Raw genomic sequence first — 16,847 nt, 5'->3', positions numbered from 1 at the left:
AGCATTTCCCAGTTATTAATTTGAAGATTTTCCACGTCCAATCCAAACTACCAATCCAATCCAACCAACCAAATCCAATCCAAACCAATCCAAACCAATCCAAACCAATCCAAACCAACCAATCCAAACCAACCAACCAATCCAAACCAACCAAATCCAATCCAACCAACGAACCAACCAACCAAACCATCCAAACCATCCAAATCCAACCAAACCACCAACCAACCAAACCAACCAAACCAACCAAACCAACCAAACCAACCAAACCAACCAAACCAACCAAACCAATCCAAACCAATCCAAACCAACCAAACCAATCCAACCAACCAAACCAACCAAACCAATCCAAACCAACCCCAAACCAACCAACAACCAACCAAACCAACCAAACCAACCAACCAATCCAACCAACCAACCAACCAACCAACCAATCCAACCAATCCAAACCAATCCAAACCAACCAACCAATCCAAACCAACCAAACCAATCCAAACCAATCCAAACCAACCAACCAATCAACCAACAACACAATCCACAACCCAACCAATCCAACCAATCCAAACCAACCAATCCAAACCAACAAACCAACCAACCAATCCAAACCACCAATCCAACCAATCCAAATCAATCCAAACCAATCCAAACCAACCAAACCAACCATCCAAACCAACCAAACCAACCAAATCCAATCCAAACCAATCCAAACCAATCCAAACCAATCCAAACCAACCAAACCAACCAAACCAACCAAACCAATCCAAACAATCCAAACCAACCAAACCAACCCCAAACCAAACCAACCAAACCAACCAAACCAATCCAACCAATCCAAACCAACCAAACCAACCAAACCAACCAAACCAACCAAACCAACCAAACCAACCCAACCAACCACAAACCAATCCAAACCAATCCAAACCAATCCAAACCAACCAAACCAACCCAAACCAACCAAACCAATCCAAACCAACCAAACCAACCAAACCAACCAAACCAACCAAACCAATCCAAACCAATCCAAACCAACCAACCAAACCAACCAAACCAATCCAACCAACCAAACCAATCCAAACCAATCCCAACCAATCCAAACCAATCCAAACCAACCAAACCAACCAAACCAACCAAATCCAATCCAAACCAACCAAACCAAACCAAACCAATCCAACCAAACCAAACCAAACCAAACCAACCAAACCAATCCAAACCAACCAAACCAACCAAACCAACCAAACCAATCCAAACCAATCCAAACCAACCAAACCATCCAAACCAATCCAAACCAACCAAACCAACCCAAACCAACCAAACCAACCAAACCAATCCAAACCAACCAAACCAACCAAACCAACCAAACCAACCAAACCAACCAAACCAACCAAACCAAACCAATCCAAACCAACCAAACCAACCAAACCAACCAACCAAACCAATCCAAACCAATCCAAACCAACCAACCAACCAATCCAACCAAACCAACGAACCAACCAATCCAACCAATCCAACCACCAAACCATTCCAAACCAATCCAACCATCCAACCAACCAAATCCAACCAACCAATCCAACCAATCCAACCAACCAAACCAACCAAACCAATCCAAACCAATCCAACCAACCAATCCAAACCAACCAAACCAATCCAAACCAACTCAAACCAAACCAAACCAACCAACCAACCAACCAAACCATCCCAAACCATCCAAACCAACCAAACCAATCCAAACCAACCAAACCAACCAAACCAACCAAACCAACCAAACCAACCAACCAACCAAACCAACCAAACCAACCAAACCAACCAAACCAACCAACCAATCCAAACCAACCAAACCAACCAAACCAACCAACCAATCCAAACCAACCAAACCAATCCAAACCAACCAAACCAACCAACCAATCCAAACCAACCAAACCAATCCAAACCAACCAAACCAACCAACCAACCAAACCAATCCAACCAAACCAATCAAACCAACCAACCAACCAAACCAATCCAAACCAACCAACCAACAAACCAACAAACCAATCCAAACCAACCAAATCAATCCAACCAATCCAACCAACCAAACCAACAAACCAACAAACCAACAAACCAACACAAACCAATCCAAACCAACCAAACCAATCCAAACCAATCCAAACCAAACCAATCCCAAACCAATCCAAACCAAACCAATCCAAACCAACCAAACCAACCAAACCAACCCAAACCAACCCAAACCAACCAACCAACCAACCAACCAAACCAACCAAACCAACCAAACCAACCAAACCAACCAAACCAATCCAAACCAACCAAACCAACCAAACCAACCAAACCAACCAAACCAATCCAAACCAATCCAACCAATCCAACCAATCCAACCAACCAACCAACCAAACCAATCCAAACCAACCAACCAATCCAAACCAATCCAAACCAACCAAACCAATCCAACCAACCAAACCAACCAAACCAATCCAAACCAACCAACCAACCAACCAATCCAACCAATCCAAACCAATCCAACCAATCCAAACCAACCAACCAACCAAATCCAATCCAAACCAATCCAAACCAACCAAACCAATCCAAACCAATCCAAACCAATCCAAACCAACCAAACCCATCCAAACCAATCCAAACCAACCAAACCAACCAAACCATCCCAAACCAACCAAACCAACCAAACCAACCAAACCAATCCAAACCAACCAAACCAACCAAACCAACCAAACCAACCAAACCAACCAAACCAACCAACCAACCAACCAACCAATCCAAACCAACCAAACCAACCAATCCAAACCAATCCAAACCAACAAACCAATCAAAACCAATCAAACCAACCAACCAAACCAATCCAAACCACCCAACCACCAAACCAATCCAACCATCCAAACCAATCCAACCAACCAACCACCAAACCATCCAAACCAATCCAACCATCCAAATCCAATCCAAATCCAACCAAACCAATCAACCAATCCAAATCCAATCCAACCAATCCAAACCAATCCAAACCAACCAAACCAACCAACCAAACCAACCAAACCAATCCAAACCAACCAAACCAACCAAACCAACCGAACCAACCAACCAAACCATCCAAACCATCCCAAACCAACCAAACCATCCCAAACCAACCAAACCAACCAAACCAATCCAAACCAATCCAAACCAACACAACCAACCAAACCAACCAAACCAACCAAACCAACCAAACCAACCAAACCAACCAAACCAATCCAAACCAACCAAACCAACCAAACCAATCCAAACCAATCCAAACCAACCAAACCAACCAAACCAACCAAACCAACCAAACCAACCAAACCAACCAAACCAATCCAAACCAACCAAACCAACCAACCAAACAACCAAACCAACCAAACCAATCCAACCAATCCAACCAACCAAACCAACCAACAACCAATCCAAACCAACCAACCAACCAACCAATCCAACCAACTAAACCAACAACCAATCAACCAACAAACCAATCCAAACCAATCCAAAAACCAAACCAACCAACCAACAAACAATCCAACCAACCAAATCCAATCCAATCCAAACCAACCAAACCAATCCAAACCAATCCAAACCAACCCAAACCAACCAAACCAATCCCAATCCAACCAAACCAACCAAACCAACCAAACCAACCAAACCAATCCAAACCAATCCAAACCAATCCAAACCAAACCAACCAAACCAAACCAACCAAACCAACCAAACCAACCAAACCAATCCAAACCAACCAAACCAACCAAACCAATCCAACCAATCCAAACCAACCAAACCAACCAAACCAACCAAACCAACCAAACCAACCAACCAACCAACCAACCAAACCAACCAAACCAATCCAACCAACCAAACCAATCCAAACCAATCCAAACCAACCAATCCAAACCAACCAAACCATCCAACCAATCCAACCAACCAAACCAACCAACACCAAACCAATCCAAACCAACCAACCAACCAACCAATCCAACCAATCCAACCAATCCAAATCCAACCAACCAATCCAAACCAATCCAAACCAATCCAAACCAATCCAAACCAATCCAAACCAATCCAAACCAATCCAATCCAAACCAATCCAAACCAAAATCCAACCAAACCAACAACCAACCAATCCAAACCAATCCAACCATCCAATCCATCCAAACCAATCCAAATCCAAACCAACCAAACCAACCAAACCATCCCAACCATCCAAACCAACCAAACCATCCAAACCAACCAAACCAACCAACCAACCAAACCAACCAAACCAATCCAAACCAATCCAAACCAACCAAACCAACCAACCAACCAATCCAAACCAACCAAACCAATCCAAACCAACCAACCAATCCAAACCAATCCAAACCAATCAAACCAATCCAAACCAATCCAAACAATCCAAACCAATCCAAACCAACCAACCAATCTAAACCAATCCAAACCAATCGAACCAACCAAACCAATCCAAAACCAATCCAACCAATCCAAAAATCCAACCAATCCAAATCAATCCAAACCAATCCAAACCAATCCAACCAAATCAACTCCAAACCAATCCAAACCAATCCAAACCAACCAATCCAACCAAACCAACCAAACCAATCCAAACCAAACCAATCCAACCAATCCAAACCAACCAAACCAACCAAACCAACCAAACCAACCAAACCAACCAAACCAACCAAACCAATCCAAACCAATCCAAACCAATCCAAACCAACCAAACCAATCCAAACCAACCAACCAACCAAACCAACCAAACCAATCCAAACCAATCCAACCAACCAAACCAACCAAACCAACCAAACCAACCAAACCAATCCAAACCAATCCAAACCAACCAAACCAACAAACCAATCCAAACCAACCAAACCAATCCAAACCAACCGAACCAATCCAAACTAATCCAACCAACCAACCAAACCAATCAAACCAATCCAAACCAATCCAAATCAATTCCAACCAATCCAAACCAATCCAACCAATCTAACCAACAAACCAATCGAACCAACCAACCAACCAAACCAATCCAACCAACCAAACAATCCAACCAATCAAACAATCCAAACCAATCCAAACCAAGTCCAATCCAAAACGCAATCCAAACCAACCAAACCAACCAAACCAATCCAAACCAACCAAACCAACCAACCAACCAAACCAACCAAACCAATCCAACCAAACCAACCAAACCAACCAAACCAACCAAACCAACCAAACCAACCAAACCAACCAAACCAACCAAACCAACCTAAACCAACCAACCAATCCAACCAACCAAACCCAATCCAAACCAACCAAACCAACCAACCAACCAAACCAATCCAAACCAACCAAACCAACCAACCAACCAACCAATCCAAACCAACCAACCAACCAAACTAACCAAACTAATCCAACCAACCAAATCCAAACAACCAATCCAACCAATCCAAACCAACCAAACCAATCCAAACCAATCCAAACCAACCAACCAACCAAACCAACCAAACCAACCAAACCAACCAACCAACCAAACCAATCCAAACCAATCCAAACCAATCCAAACCAATCCAAACAACAAACAATCAAACCAATCCAAACCAATCCAAACCAATACAACCAACCAAACCAACCAAACCAACCAAACCAACCAAACCAACCAAACCAATCCAAACCAACCAAACCAACCAAACCAACCAAACCAATCCAACCCAAACCAATCCAAACCAACCAAACCAACAAACCAACCAAACCAACCAAACCAACCAAACCAACCAAACCAACCAAACCAACCAAACCAACCAAACCAACCAAACCAACCAAACCACCAAACCAACCAACCAACCAAACCAATCCAAACCAATCCAAACCAACCAAACCAACCAAACCAACCAACCAACCAAACCAATCCAACCAATCCAACCAATCAACCAATCGAAACCAACAAACCAACCAAACCAATCCAACCAATCCAAACCAACCAAACCAATCCAAACCAAACCAAACCAATCCAACCAATACAACCAATCCAACCAATCCAAATCCAATCAACCAATCAACCAACCAAACCAACCAAACCAATCCAAACCAATCCAAACCAACCAAACCAATCCAAACCAATCCAAACCAATCCAACCAATCCAAACCAACCAAACCAATCCAAACCAACCAAACCAACCAAACCAACCAAACCAACCAACCAAACCAACCAAACCAAACCAACCAAACCAATCCAAACCAACCAAACCAACCAAACCAACCAAACCAACCAAACCAACCAAACCAACCCAACCAACCAAACCAAACCCAAACCAACCCAACCAATCCAACCAACCAAACCAATCCAAACCAACCAAACCAACCAACCAACCAAACCAATCCAAACCAACCAAACCAACCAAACCAATCCAAACCAACCAAACCAATCCAAACCAACCAAACCAACCAATCCAACCAATCCAAACCAATCCAAACCAATCCAAACCAATCCAAACCAATCCAAACCAATCCAACCAACCAACCAATCCAAACCAATCCAAACCAACCAACCAACCAAACCAATCCAAACCAATCCAACCAAACCAACCAAACCAATCCAAACCAACCAAACCAATCCAAACCAACCAAACCAATCCAAACCAACCAAACCAACCAAACCAATCCAAACCAAACCAAACCAACCAAACCAACCAAACCAATCCAAACCAACCAAACCAACCAAACCAACCAAACCAACCAAACCAACCAAACCAACCAAACCAACCAAACCAATCCAAACCAACCAAACCAACCAACCAACCAAACCAATCCAACCAATCCAACCAACCAACCAATCCAAACCAACCAACCAACCAACCAACCAAACCAATCCAAACCAATCCAACCAACCAACCAACCAAACCAACCAAACCAACCAAACCAATCCAAACCAATCCAAACCAATCCAAACCAACCAAATCCAATCCAAACCAACCAAACCAATCCAAACCAACCAAACCAACCACCAACCAAACCAATCCAAACCAACCAAACCAACCAAACCAACCAAACCAATCCAAACCAATCCAACAACCAAACCAACCAAACCAACCAAACCAACCAAACCAATCCAAACCAACCAACCAACCAAACCAACCAAACCAATCCAAACCAATCCAAACCAACCAAACCAACCAAACCAACCAAACCAACCAAACCAACCAAACCAACCAAACCAACCAAACCAACCAAACCAACCAAACCAATCCAAACCAACCAACCAATCCAAACCAACCAAACCAACCAAACCAACCAAACCAACCAAACCAACCAAACCAATCCAAACCAATCCAACCAATCCAAACCAACCAAACCAATCCAAACCAACCAAACCAACCAAACCAACCAAACCAATCCAACCAACCAAACCAATCCAAACCAATCCAAACCAATCCAAACCAAACCAACCAATCCAACCAATCCAACCAACCAACCAAACAACCAACCAAACCAACCCAAACCAATCCAAACCAATCCAAACCAATCCAAACCAACCAAACCAACCAAACCAACACAAACCAATCCCAACCAACCAAACCAACCAAACCAACCAAACCAACCAAACCAATCCAAACCAACCCAAACCAATCCAAACCAATCCAAACCAACCAAACCAACCAAACCAACCAAACCAACCAAACCAACCAACCAACCAAACCAATCCAAACCAACCAAACCAACCAAACCAACCAACCAACCAAACCAATCCAAACCAACCAAACCAATCCAAACCAACCAAACCAAACCAAACCAACCAAACCAACCAAACCAATCCAACCAACCAAACCAACCAAAACCAACCAAACCAACCAAACCAATCCAAACCAAACCAACCAAACCAACCAACCAATCCAACCAATCCAAACCAATCCAAATCCAACCCAACCAATCCAACCAATCCAACCAATCCAAACCAATCCAAACCAATCCAAACCAACCAAACCAACCAAATCCAACCAAACCAACCAAACCAATCCAAACCAATCCAAACCAACCAAACCAATCCAAACCAACCAAACCAATCCAAACCAATCCAAACCAATCCAAACCAATCCAAACCAACCAAACCAACCAAACCAACCAAACCAACCAAACCAACCAAACCAATCCAAACCAACCAAACCAACCAAACCAACCAAACCAACCAAACCAACCAAACCAACCAAACCAACCAATCCAACCAATCCAACCAAACCAACCAACCAACCAATCCAAACCAACCAAACCAATCCAAACCAATCCAAACCAACCAAACCAATCCAAACCAAACCAAACCAACCAACCAAACCAACCAGATCCAACCAGATCCAATCCAAACCAACCAATCCAAACCAATCCAAACACAACCAAACCAACCAAACCAATCCAAACCAATCCAAACCAATCCAAACACAACCAAACCAATCCAAACCAATCCAAACCAATCCAACCAACCAAATCCAACCAAACCAATCCAAACCAACCAAACCAACCAAACCAATCCAAACCAACCAAACCAATCCAAACCAACCAAACCAACCAAACCAACCAAACCAACCAAACCAACCAAACCAATCCAAACCAAACCAATCCAAACCAAACCAAACCAACCAACCAAACCAACCAAACCAACCAAACCAACCAAACCAATCCAAACCAACCAAACCAATCCAAACCAACCAAACCAACCAAACCAACCAAACCAACCAAACCAATCCAAACCAATCCAAACCAACCAAACCAACCAAACCAACCAAACCAACCAAACCAACCAAACCAACCAACCAACCCAACCAATCCAACCAATCCAACCAACCAAACCAATCCAAACCAATCCAAACCAATCCAACCAATCCAGATCCAATCCAATCCAACCAAACCAACCAAACCAACCAATCCAAACCAATCCAAACCAATCCAAACCAACCAATCCAAACCAAACCAAACCAAACCAAACCAACCAAACCAACCAAACCAATCCAAACCAACCAAACCAACCAAACCAATCCAAACCAAATCCAACCAAACCAATCCAAACCAATCCAAACCAATCCAATCCAACCAAACCAAACCAAACCAACCAAACCAATCCAAACCAACCAACCAATCCAACCAACCAAACCAACCAACCAACCAACCAACCAAACCAACCAACCAACCAAACCAACCAAACCAACCAAACCAACCAAACCAATCCAAACCAATCCAAACCAATCCAAACCAACCAAACCAACCAAACCAACCAAACCAACCAACCAACCAAACCAACCAAACCAATCCAACCAACCAAACCAATCCAAACCAATCCAAACCAACCAACCAATCCAAACCAACCAAACCAACCAAACCAACCAAACCAATCCAAACCAATCCAAACCAATCAAACCAACCAAACCAATCCAAACCAATCCAAACCAACCAAATCCAAACCAAACCAATCCAAACCAATCCAAACCAATCCAAACCAACCAAACCAACCAAACCAACCAAACCAATCCAAACCAATCCAAACCAACCAAACCAACCAAACCAACCAAACCAACCCAAACCAATCCAAACCAATCCAAACCAACCAAACCAACCAAACCAACCAAACCAATCCAAACCAACCAAACCAACCAAACCAATCCAAACCAACCAAACCAATCCAAACCAACCAAACCAATCCAACCAATCCAAACCAACCAAACCAATCCAAACCAACCAAACCAACCAAACCAACCCAAACCAATCCAAACCAACCAACCAACCAAACCAACCAAACCAATCCAAACCAACCAAACCAACCAAACCAACCAACCAACCAAACCAACCAAACCAATCCAAACCAATCCAAACCAATCCAACCAATCCAAACCAACCAACCAATCCAAACCAATCCAAACCAATCCAAATCCAAACCAAACCAAACCAATCCAAACCAATCCAAACCAATCCAAACCAACCAAACCAACCAAACCAACCAAACCAACCAAACCAACCAAACCAACCAAACCAATCCAAACCAATCCAACCAACCAACCAACCAAACCAATCCAAACCAACCAAACCAACCAAACCAATCCAAACCAACCAAACCAACCAAACCAATCCAAACCAACCCAAACCAACCAAACCAACCAAACCAATCCAAACCAAACAACCAATCCAAACCAACCCAAACCAACCAAACCAATCCAAACCAACCAAACCAACCAAACCAACCAAATCAAACCAAACCAACCAACCATCACAACCAAACCAACCCAATCCAAACCAATCCAACCACAACCAAACAACCAAACCAACCAAACCATCCAAACCAATCCAACCAATCCAAACCAACCAACCAATCCAACCAATCCAAACCAATCCAACCAATCCAACCAATCCAAATCAATCAAATCACCAACCAATCAAACCAACCAAACCAATCCAAACCAATCCAAACCAATCCAAACCAACCAAACCAATCCAAACCAATCCAAACCAATCCAAACCAATCCAAACCAATCCAAACCAATCCAAACCAACCAAACCAACCAAACCAATCCAAACCAACCAAACCAAACCAACCAAACCAACCAAACCAACCAAACCAACCAAACCAACCAAACCAACCAAACCAACCAAACCAATCCAAACCAACCAAACCAACCAAACCAATCCAACCAACCAAACCAACCAAACCAACCAAACCAACCAAACCAACCAAACCAACCAACCAATCCAAACCAACCAAACCAACCAACCAACCAACCAATCCAAACCAAACCAAACCAACCAAACCAATCCAAACCAATCCAAACCAACCAACCAATCCAAACCAACCAACCAATCCAAACCAATCCAAACCAATCCAGATCCAATCCAGATCCAATCCAAACCAATCCAAACCAACCAATCCAAACCAACCAAACCAACCAAACCAACCAAACCAATCCAAACCAACCAAACCAATCCAAACCAATCCAAACAAACCAAACCAATCCAACCAAACCAATCCAATCCAACCAATCCAACCAAACCAACCAATCCAAACCAACCAAACCAACCAAACCAACCAAACCAATCCAAACCAATCCAAACCAATCCAAACCAACCAAACCAACCCAAACCAACCAAACCAATCCAAACCAACCAAACCAACCAAACCAACCAAACCAACCAAACCAACCAAACCAATCCCAAACCAACCAACCAACCAAACCAATCCAAACCAACCAAACCAACCAAACCAACCAAACCAACCAACCAACCAAACCAACCAAACCAATCCAAACCAACCAACCAACCAAACCAACCAACCAACCAACCAATCCAACCAATCCAAACCAATCCAAACCAACCAACCAAACCAACCAAACCAATCCAAACCAATCCAACAACCAACCAACCAAACCAATCCAAACCAACCAAACCAATCCAAACCAATCCAAACCAATCCAAACCAAACCAATCCAAACCAATCCAAACCAATCCAACCCAAACCAATCCAAACCAACCAAACCAATCCAAACCAACCAAACCAATCCAAACCAACCAACCAACCAATCCAACCAACCAACCAAACCAACCAATCCAACCACCAAACCAACCAAACCAACCAAACCAACCAAACCAACCAACCAACCAAACCAACCAAACCAACCAACCAACCAACCAACCAAACCAACCAAACCAACCAAACCAAACCAAACCAACCAAACCAACCAAACCAATCCAACCAATCCAACCAATCCAACAACCAACCAAACCAAACCAACCAACCAATCCAAACCAATCCAAACCAATCCAACCAACCAAACCAATCCAAACCAATCCAAACCAACCAAACCAACCAAACCAAATCCAAACCAAACCAACCAAACCAATCCAAACCAATCCAAACCAATCCAAACCAACCAAACCAACCAAACCAACCAAACCAACCAAACCAATCCAAACCAACCAAACCAATCCAAACCAATCCAAACCAACCAAACCAACCAAACCAACCAAACCAATCCAAACCAACCAAACCAACCAACCAACCAAACCAACCAACCAACCAAACCAAACCAAACCAACCAAACCAACCAAACCAATCCAAACCAACCAAACCAACCAACCAACCAAACCAACCAAACCAACCAAACCAACCAACCAACCAAACCAATCCAACCAACCAAACCAACCAACCAACCAAACCAATCCAAACCAACCAACCAACCAAACCAATCCAACCAATCCAACCAATCCAAACCAATCCAAACCAACAACCAACAACCAACCAAACCAACCAAACCAACCAAACAATCCAACCAACCAACCAACCAACCAATCCAAATCCAATCCAAACCAATCCCAATCCAATCCAAACAACCCAACCAACCAATCCAACCAATCCAAACCAATCCAAATCCATTCTCAATCCAATCCAACCAATCCAATCCAATCCCAATCCAAATCCAATCCAACCGTAGCTTTACCGTTCTAAGGTGTGTGTCTCTGGCGAGAGTACAAGTCGTCTCTCATTCATCATCCGAATGAAGCCACTAAAACAAAATGTAAAAAAATTGTTTATTAATGAACCGTTTTTTGAGAAACCAACAAAACTGACCAAACTAGATTTTTATACCTATATTCCGAGTCCTCGTCCAATATACGTATTTTGAAAAACTATATACACGTACTTTAAAAAGCAATTATGGAGTACTGCTAGCAGTTTCCGAACTGAAAGTGACTCAGTTGAGTTTTTCCTAAAGCTATTGATCTGTTTCGAAGAAATGAAAGATTTGGTGCCAATTTGTTTAAAACAGTTTTTGTTGTTTTCTAGGAATTAAAATAGAAATATGCAGTTCTCAAGGGAAGAACTATTAAGATACGTACCGAACGAAGTACAACAGAACCACATCCAACTAAACCAAACCAAACCCCAAACCAACCAAACCAATCCCAAACCAACCCAAACCAATCCAAACCAATCCAAACCAATCCAAACCAATCCCAAACCAATCCAAACCAATCCAAACCAATCCAAACCAATCCAAACCAACCAAACCAATCCAAACCAATCCAAACCAACCAAACCAACCAAACCAACCAAACCAATCCAAACCAATCCAAACCAATCCAAACCAATCCAAACCAATCCAAACCAATCCAAACCAATCCAAACCAATCCAAACCAACCAAACCAATCCAAATCCAATCCAAACCAATCCAAACCAATCCAAACCAACCTAATCCAATCCAACCAATCCAAACCAATCCAAACCAATCCAAACCAATCCAAACCAACCAAACCAATCCAAACCAACCAAATCCAATCCAAACCAATCCAAACCAATCCAAACCAACCCAAATCCAATCCAAACCAACCCAAACCAATCCAAACCAATCCAAACCAATCCAAACCAATCCAACCCAATCCAAACCAACCAAACCAATCCAAACCAATCCAAACCAATCCAAACCAACTGAAATCCAATCGAAACCAATCCAAATCCAAACCAAATCCAATCCCAATCCAAACCCAATCCAATCCCAATCCAATCCAAATCCAATCCAAATCCAATCCCAATCCAATCCAAATCCAATCCCAATCCAAATCCAATCCAAATCCAATCCAAATCCAATCCAAATCCAATCCAAATCCAATCCAAATCCAATCCAAATCCAATCCCAATCCAAATCCAATCCAACCGTAGCTTTACCGTTCTAAAGGTGTTGTGTCTCTGGCGAGAGTACAAGTCAGTTCTCTATTCATCATCCGAATGAAGCCACTAAAACAAAAATGTAAAAATAATTGTTTATTAATGAACCGTTTTTTTGAGAAACCAAACTAAAACTGACCAAAACTAGATTTTTATACCTATATTCCGAATCCTCGTCCAATATACGTATTTTGAAAACTATATACACGTACTTTGAAGAGCAATTATGGAGTACTGCTAGCAGTTTCCGAACTGAAAGTGACTCAGGGCGTTGAGTTTTTCCTAAAGCTATTGATCTGTTTCGAAGAAATGAAAAGATTTGGTGCCAATTTGTTTAAAAACAGTTTTTTGTTGTTTTCTAGGAATTGAGCAAAATAGAAATATGCAGTTCCTCAAGGGAAGAATCATTAATTACGTAAAGCAAAAAAATGTCAATTTTTGACCCCCCTCCCCCCTATGTCACACTTTTTGTATGAATCATTCAAAATTTGTGTATGGGTTGTCACACTTTGGGCAGCCCCCCCACCCCCCTTACCGCTCTAAGCGTTACGTAACTTATGGATGCTCTCCAAACAAATGATTCAAATATCCTCGAGCACAAATTATAGCTTTTTATCCATGTTGTGCTTAGCTTCGAGTGGCTGATGATAGGCAACGTAGGCAGAATTGTTATAATGCAAAAACACTTGCGCTTTGCATGCTGTGCATCGACGGGATAGCTCATTATAAAACAGATCCAGCGTTTCTCGATCGCATTAAAATTATGGTATGGAATGAGAGTGAAGAGGAAGTGTGTTGTTAATACCTAAATGGTAGAGATTTGGTGGGTGGTTCCTCGAATTTTAACAGCTGCCTGATAAGAGATGCCATCGACTGCAGCGCCTCCATGAGATTGTCACTAGCAGACTTTTCGAAACAATTGTTGAATTACACACAATTGGCGACAGAGATTTAGGGTAGTGAATAAAACATATCTGAAAAAAACGTAACGATTTGCACTTTTCAATCAATAAGCAAGTACAACCGAAAAGTGGAAAATTTTCACTAAATGAATCTGAGCTCAATATTCTCGAGTTGAATCCTGTTCTCTTTTCATTTCAATTCCAAAAATCGTTCAAATCATAACAGAGGAAATGCTAATAGAATACTAAAATGAAAGCAGGCCAAGTTCCAGTTGGAATGTAGGACTATAGTAGAAGAAGAAGGTGTATTTCATCAACATGGCACCCAGCTTGATTCATGAAATCATGGGGGAGGAAATTAATCCCGTGCGAATTTCATGGTAATTTAAAATGAATGTTCAAATAAAGTTTAAAGTTCATCTGGGTTGTTCGTCAACACTTGTTGCAACAACGGTAAAGTATACTGTGATATTCGAATTAAAAATCCTAGAACACTGTTGCTTTCAAAACTAAAACATCACATTCCACATTCCCACCTCTTCTACATTATATGGCAAATGTGTGAAGAAAAGTGAAAAATTGAAATCCTTGAATTGCGTACCCCAGGGATAGACAACGTGCTCCAACAGGTAAGCATGTGTATAATATCAATGTATTGGTCCACTGAGATGGAAACACTAGTGAATTCTTTGGCATAAAATTCAGTGCCGCGTAGCCGGCAGGACTTCAAGCGGAAAACGTTACAGAAGCAGTTCACCATAGGCAGCAGGTGATAGACGCAAAATGGGCAGAAGTGTAATGGAATAAAGGGAAGAGAAAATGCTTCAATTGGAAATCGTTTTGATGTTTGTGACTGGGAAAACGTTTATGGGCGCCTTCGAGTGGAATGGTGTGGATTAATTGTTTCAAGACATTTTCTAACGAGGTAGCAGATAGAAAACTTTCCCGGAGATCAAATTACATATAGACAGCGTGCAATAGAAGGAGCATTCAAAAGTTGGAGATTCGATAACAATCGGTTTTATTTATTTTTGGTTTTTGAACATCTATGCACATTTTAAGTGAAGAACTTATATCAAAATTCATAAAATTAAAACAAACCAATTCGATTTTCTACATGCTATATTTAATTTATTTGCGTTAGCTTGGAAATTTTCTCGTGTCGGTTGAACATACGATAGATTCCGTAAGTGATATAATTTACCAGTTTGTTTTCAGTTTGCATTCCCGAACGATGGAATGTAGCAATTTGGTGCTGATGTATCACAGGATTGTTTATAAAAATAATCAGCTGTAATATTTCTCGGAGACATTCCGAAAATAATACTCAATGTGGAGACCAAATAGCTATTGTTGAGATTACTTTTGGTTCATTTTCAACCTTGCCTTTGAATGACTTTCAAGCATTGTGAACCCAATTTACTAGGTACTAACCTTCAATTTCTGAAACATGGCCTCGGCGTCTTTATCACCGGCATTCTTATCTGGGTGATGTTGTAGGGCAAGCAGCTTATATTCGGCTTGAATCTGCTCGACCTGTAAAGAAGAAGAAGAATTGGATGGCGATTAGTTTAAAGCTTAAGGGAAATTTCAAGTGTTATATTAAATAATAAGTGCAGCATTTAAGAAATGACAAAAATGGCTATTTAGAGAGGTATTATAATAATTTGGCCAATTTGCGTTGATTAATATTCTACATCAATTATTTTTCTGGAATAAAAAGGCCACTGTTTATTATAAGAATAGGAAAATAGCAATTTCGTATATGTTCAGTTCTTACACATAAATTGATACGTTTTTATGCAGAATTGTTTCAAAATCTGTGTAACGCTAGTTGGGTCTAGATGAGTTTAACTCTTTTTTGTTTATGTTCTATCTTTCCGTAGTAGCATTTTGGAGCAAAACTTTCCTCTGCAAACTTATAATAATATTTCGAATCACTTAGATTCCTAATCAGTTACTACATACGTGAAACATTTACTAGTGAAAATTAAGAGTACACGAGCAAGACATTCGTCAATCAATTTATCACCCATATTCTTGTTTACGTACGAACGCGCTTTCAAACAAAAGTTGAAGCGCATTCTCGTTTACGCCAGCAAAATCAAATGGTCGAAGTAGCTTTCGTCCGTAAACAAGAATAAGGGTGTACTATAACTTGCGGATTTTCACTCGAATAATTATCGAAGCCTAACCACAACCCGATTCTACTGTAAACAGTGACATTAAATTGAACTTTTTTTGAAACCATCGAACAATGATGCTCTGTCAA

The 16,847-nt window shown here is 41.4% G+C and overlaps 1 protein-coding gene across 1 annotated transcript in view; it reads right to left on the bottom strand.

Annotated features, from left to right (window-relative positions):
• Positions 1-16,847, bottom strand: part of LOC134205552 (J domain-containing protein) — a 173,755-nt gene that overhangs the window by 53,353 nt on the left and 103,555 nt on the right. The window contains exon 2 of the mRNA XM_062680878.1: positions 16,010-16,111. Coding sequence (XP_062536862.1) covers positions 16,010-16,111 — 102 coding nt within the window. The remainder of the gene's footprint in view (positions 1-16,009; positions 16,112-16,847) is intronic.

This window comes from Armigeres subalbatus, chromosome 1, assembly GCF_024139115.2.
Source record: "Armigeres subalbatus isolate Guangzhou_Male chromosome 1, GZ_Asu_2, whole genome shotgun sequence".
Taxonomy (NCBI): Eukaryota; Metazoa; Arthropoda; class Insecta; order Diptera; family Culicidae; genus Armigeres; species Armigeres subalbatus.
Note: the sequence above shows the minus strand (reverse complement) of the source record. Positions and strands in the feature narration are given on the sequence as shown.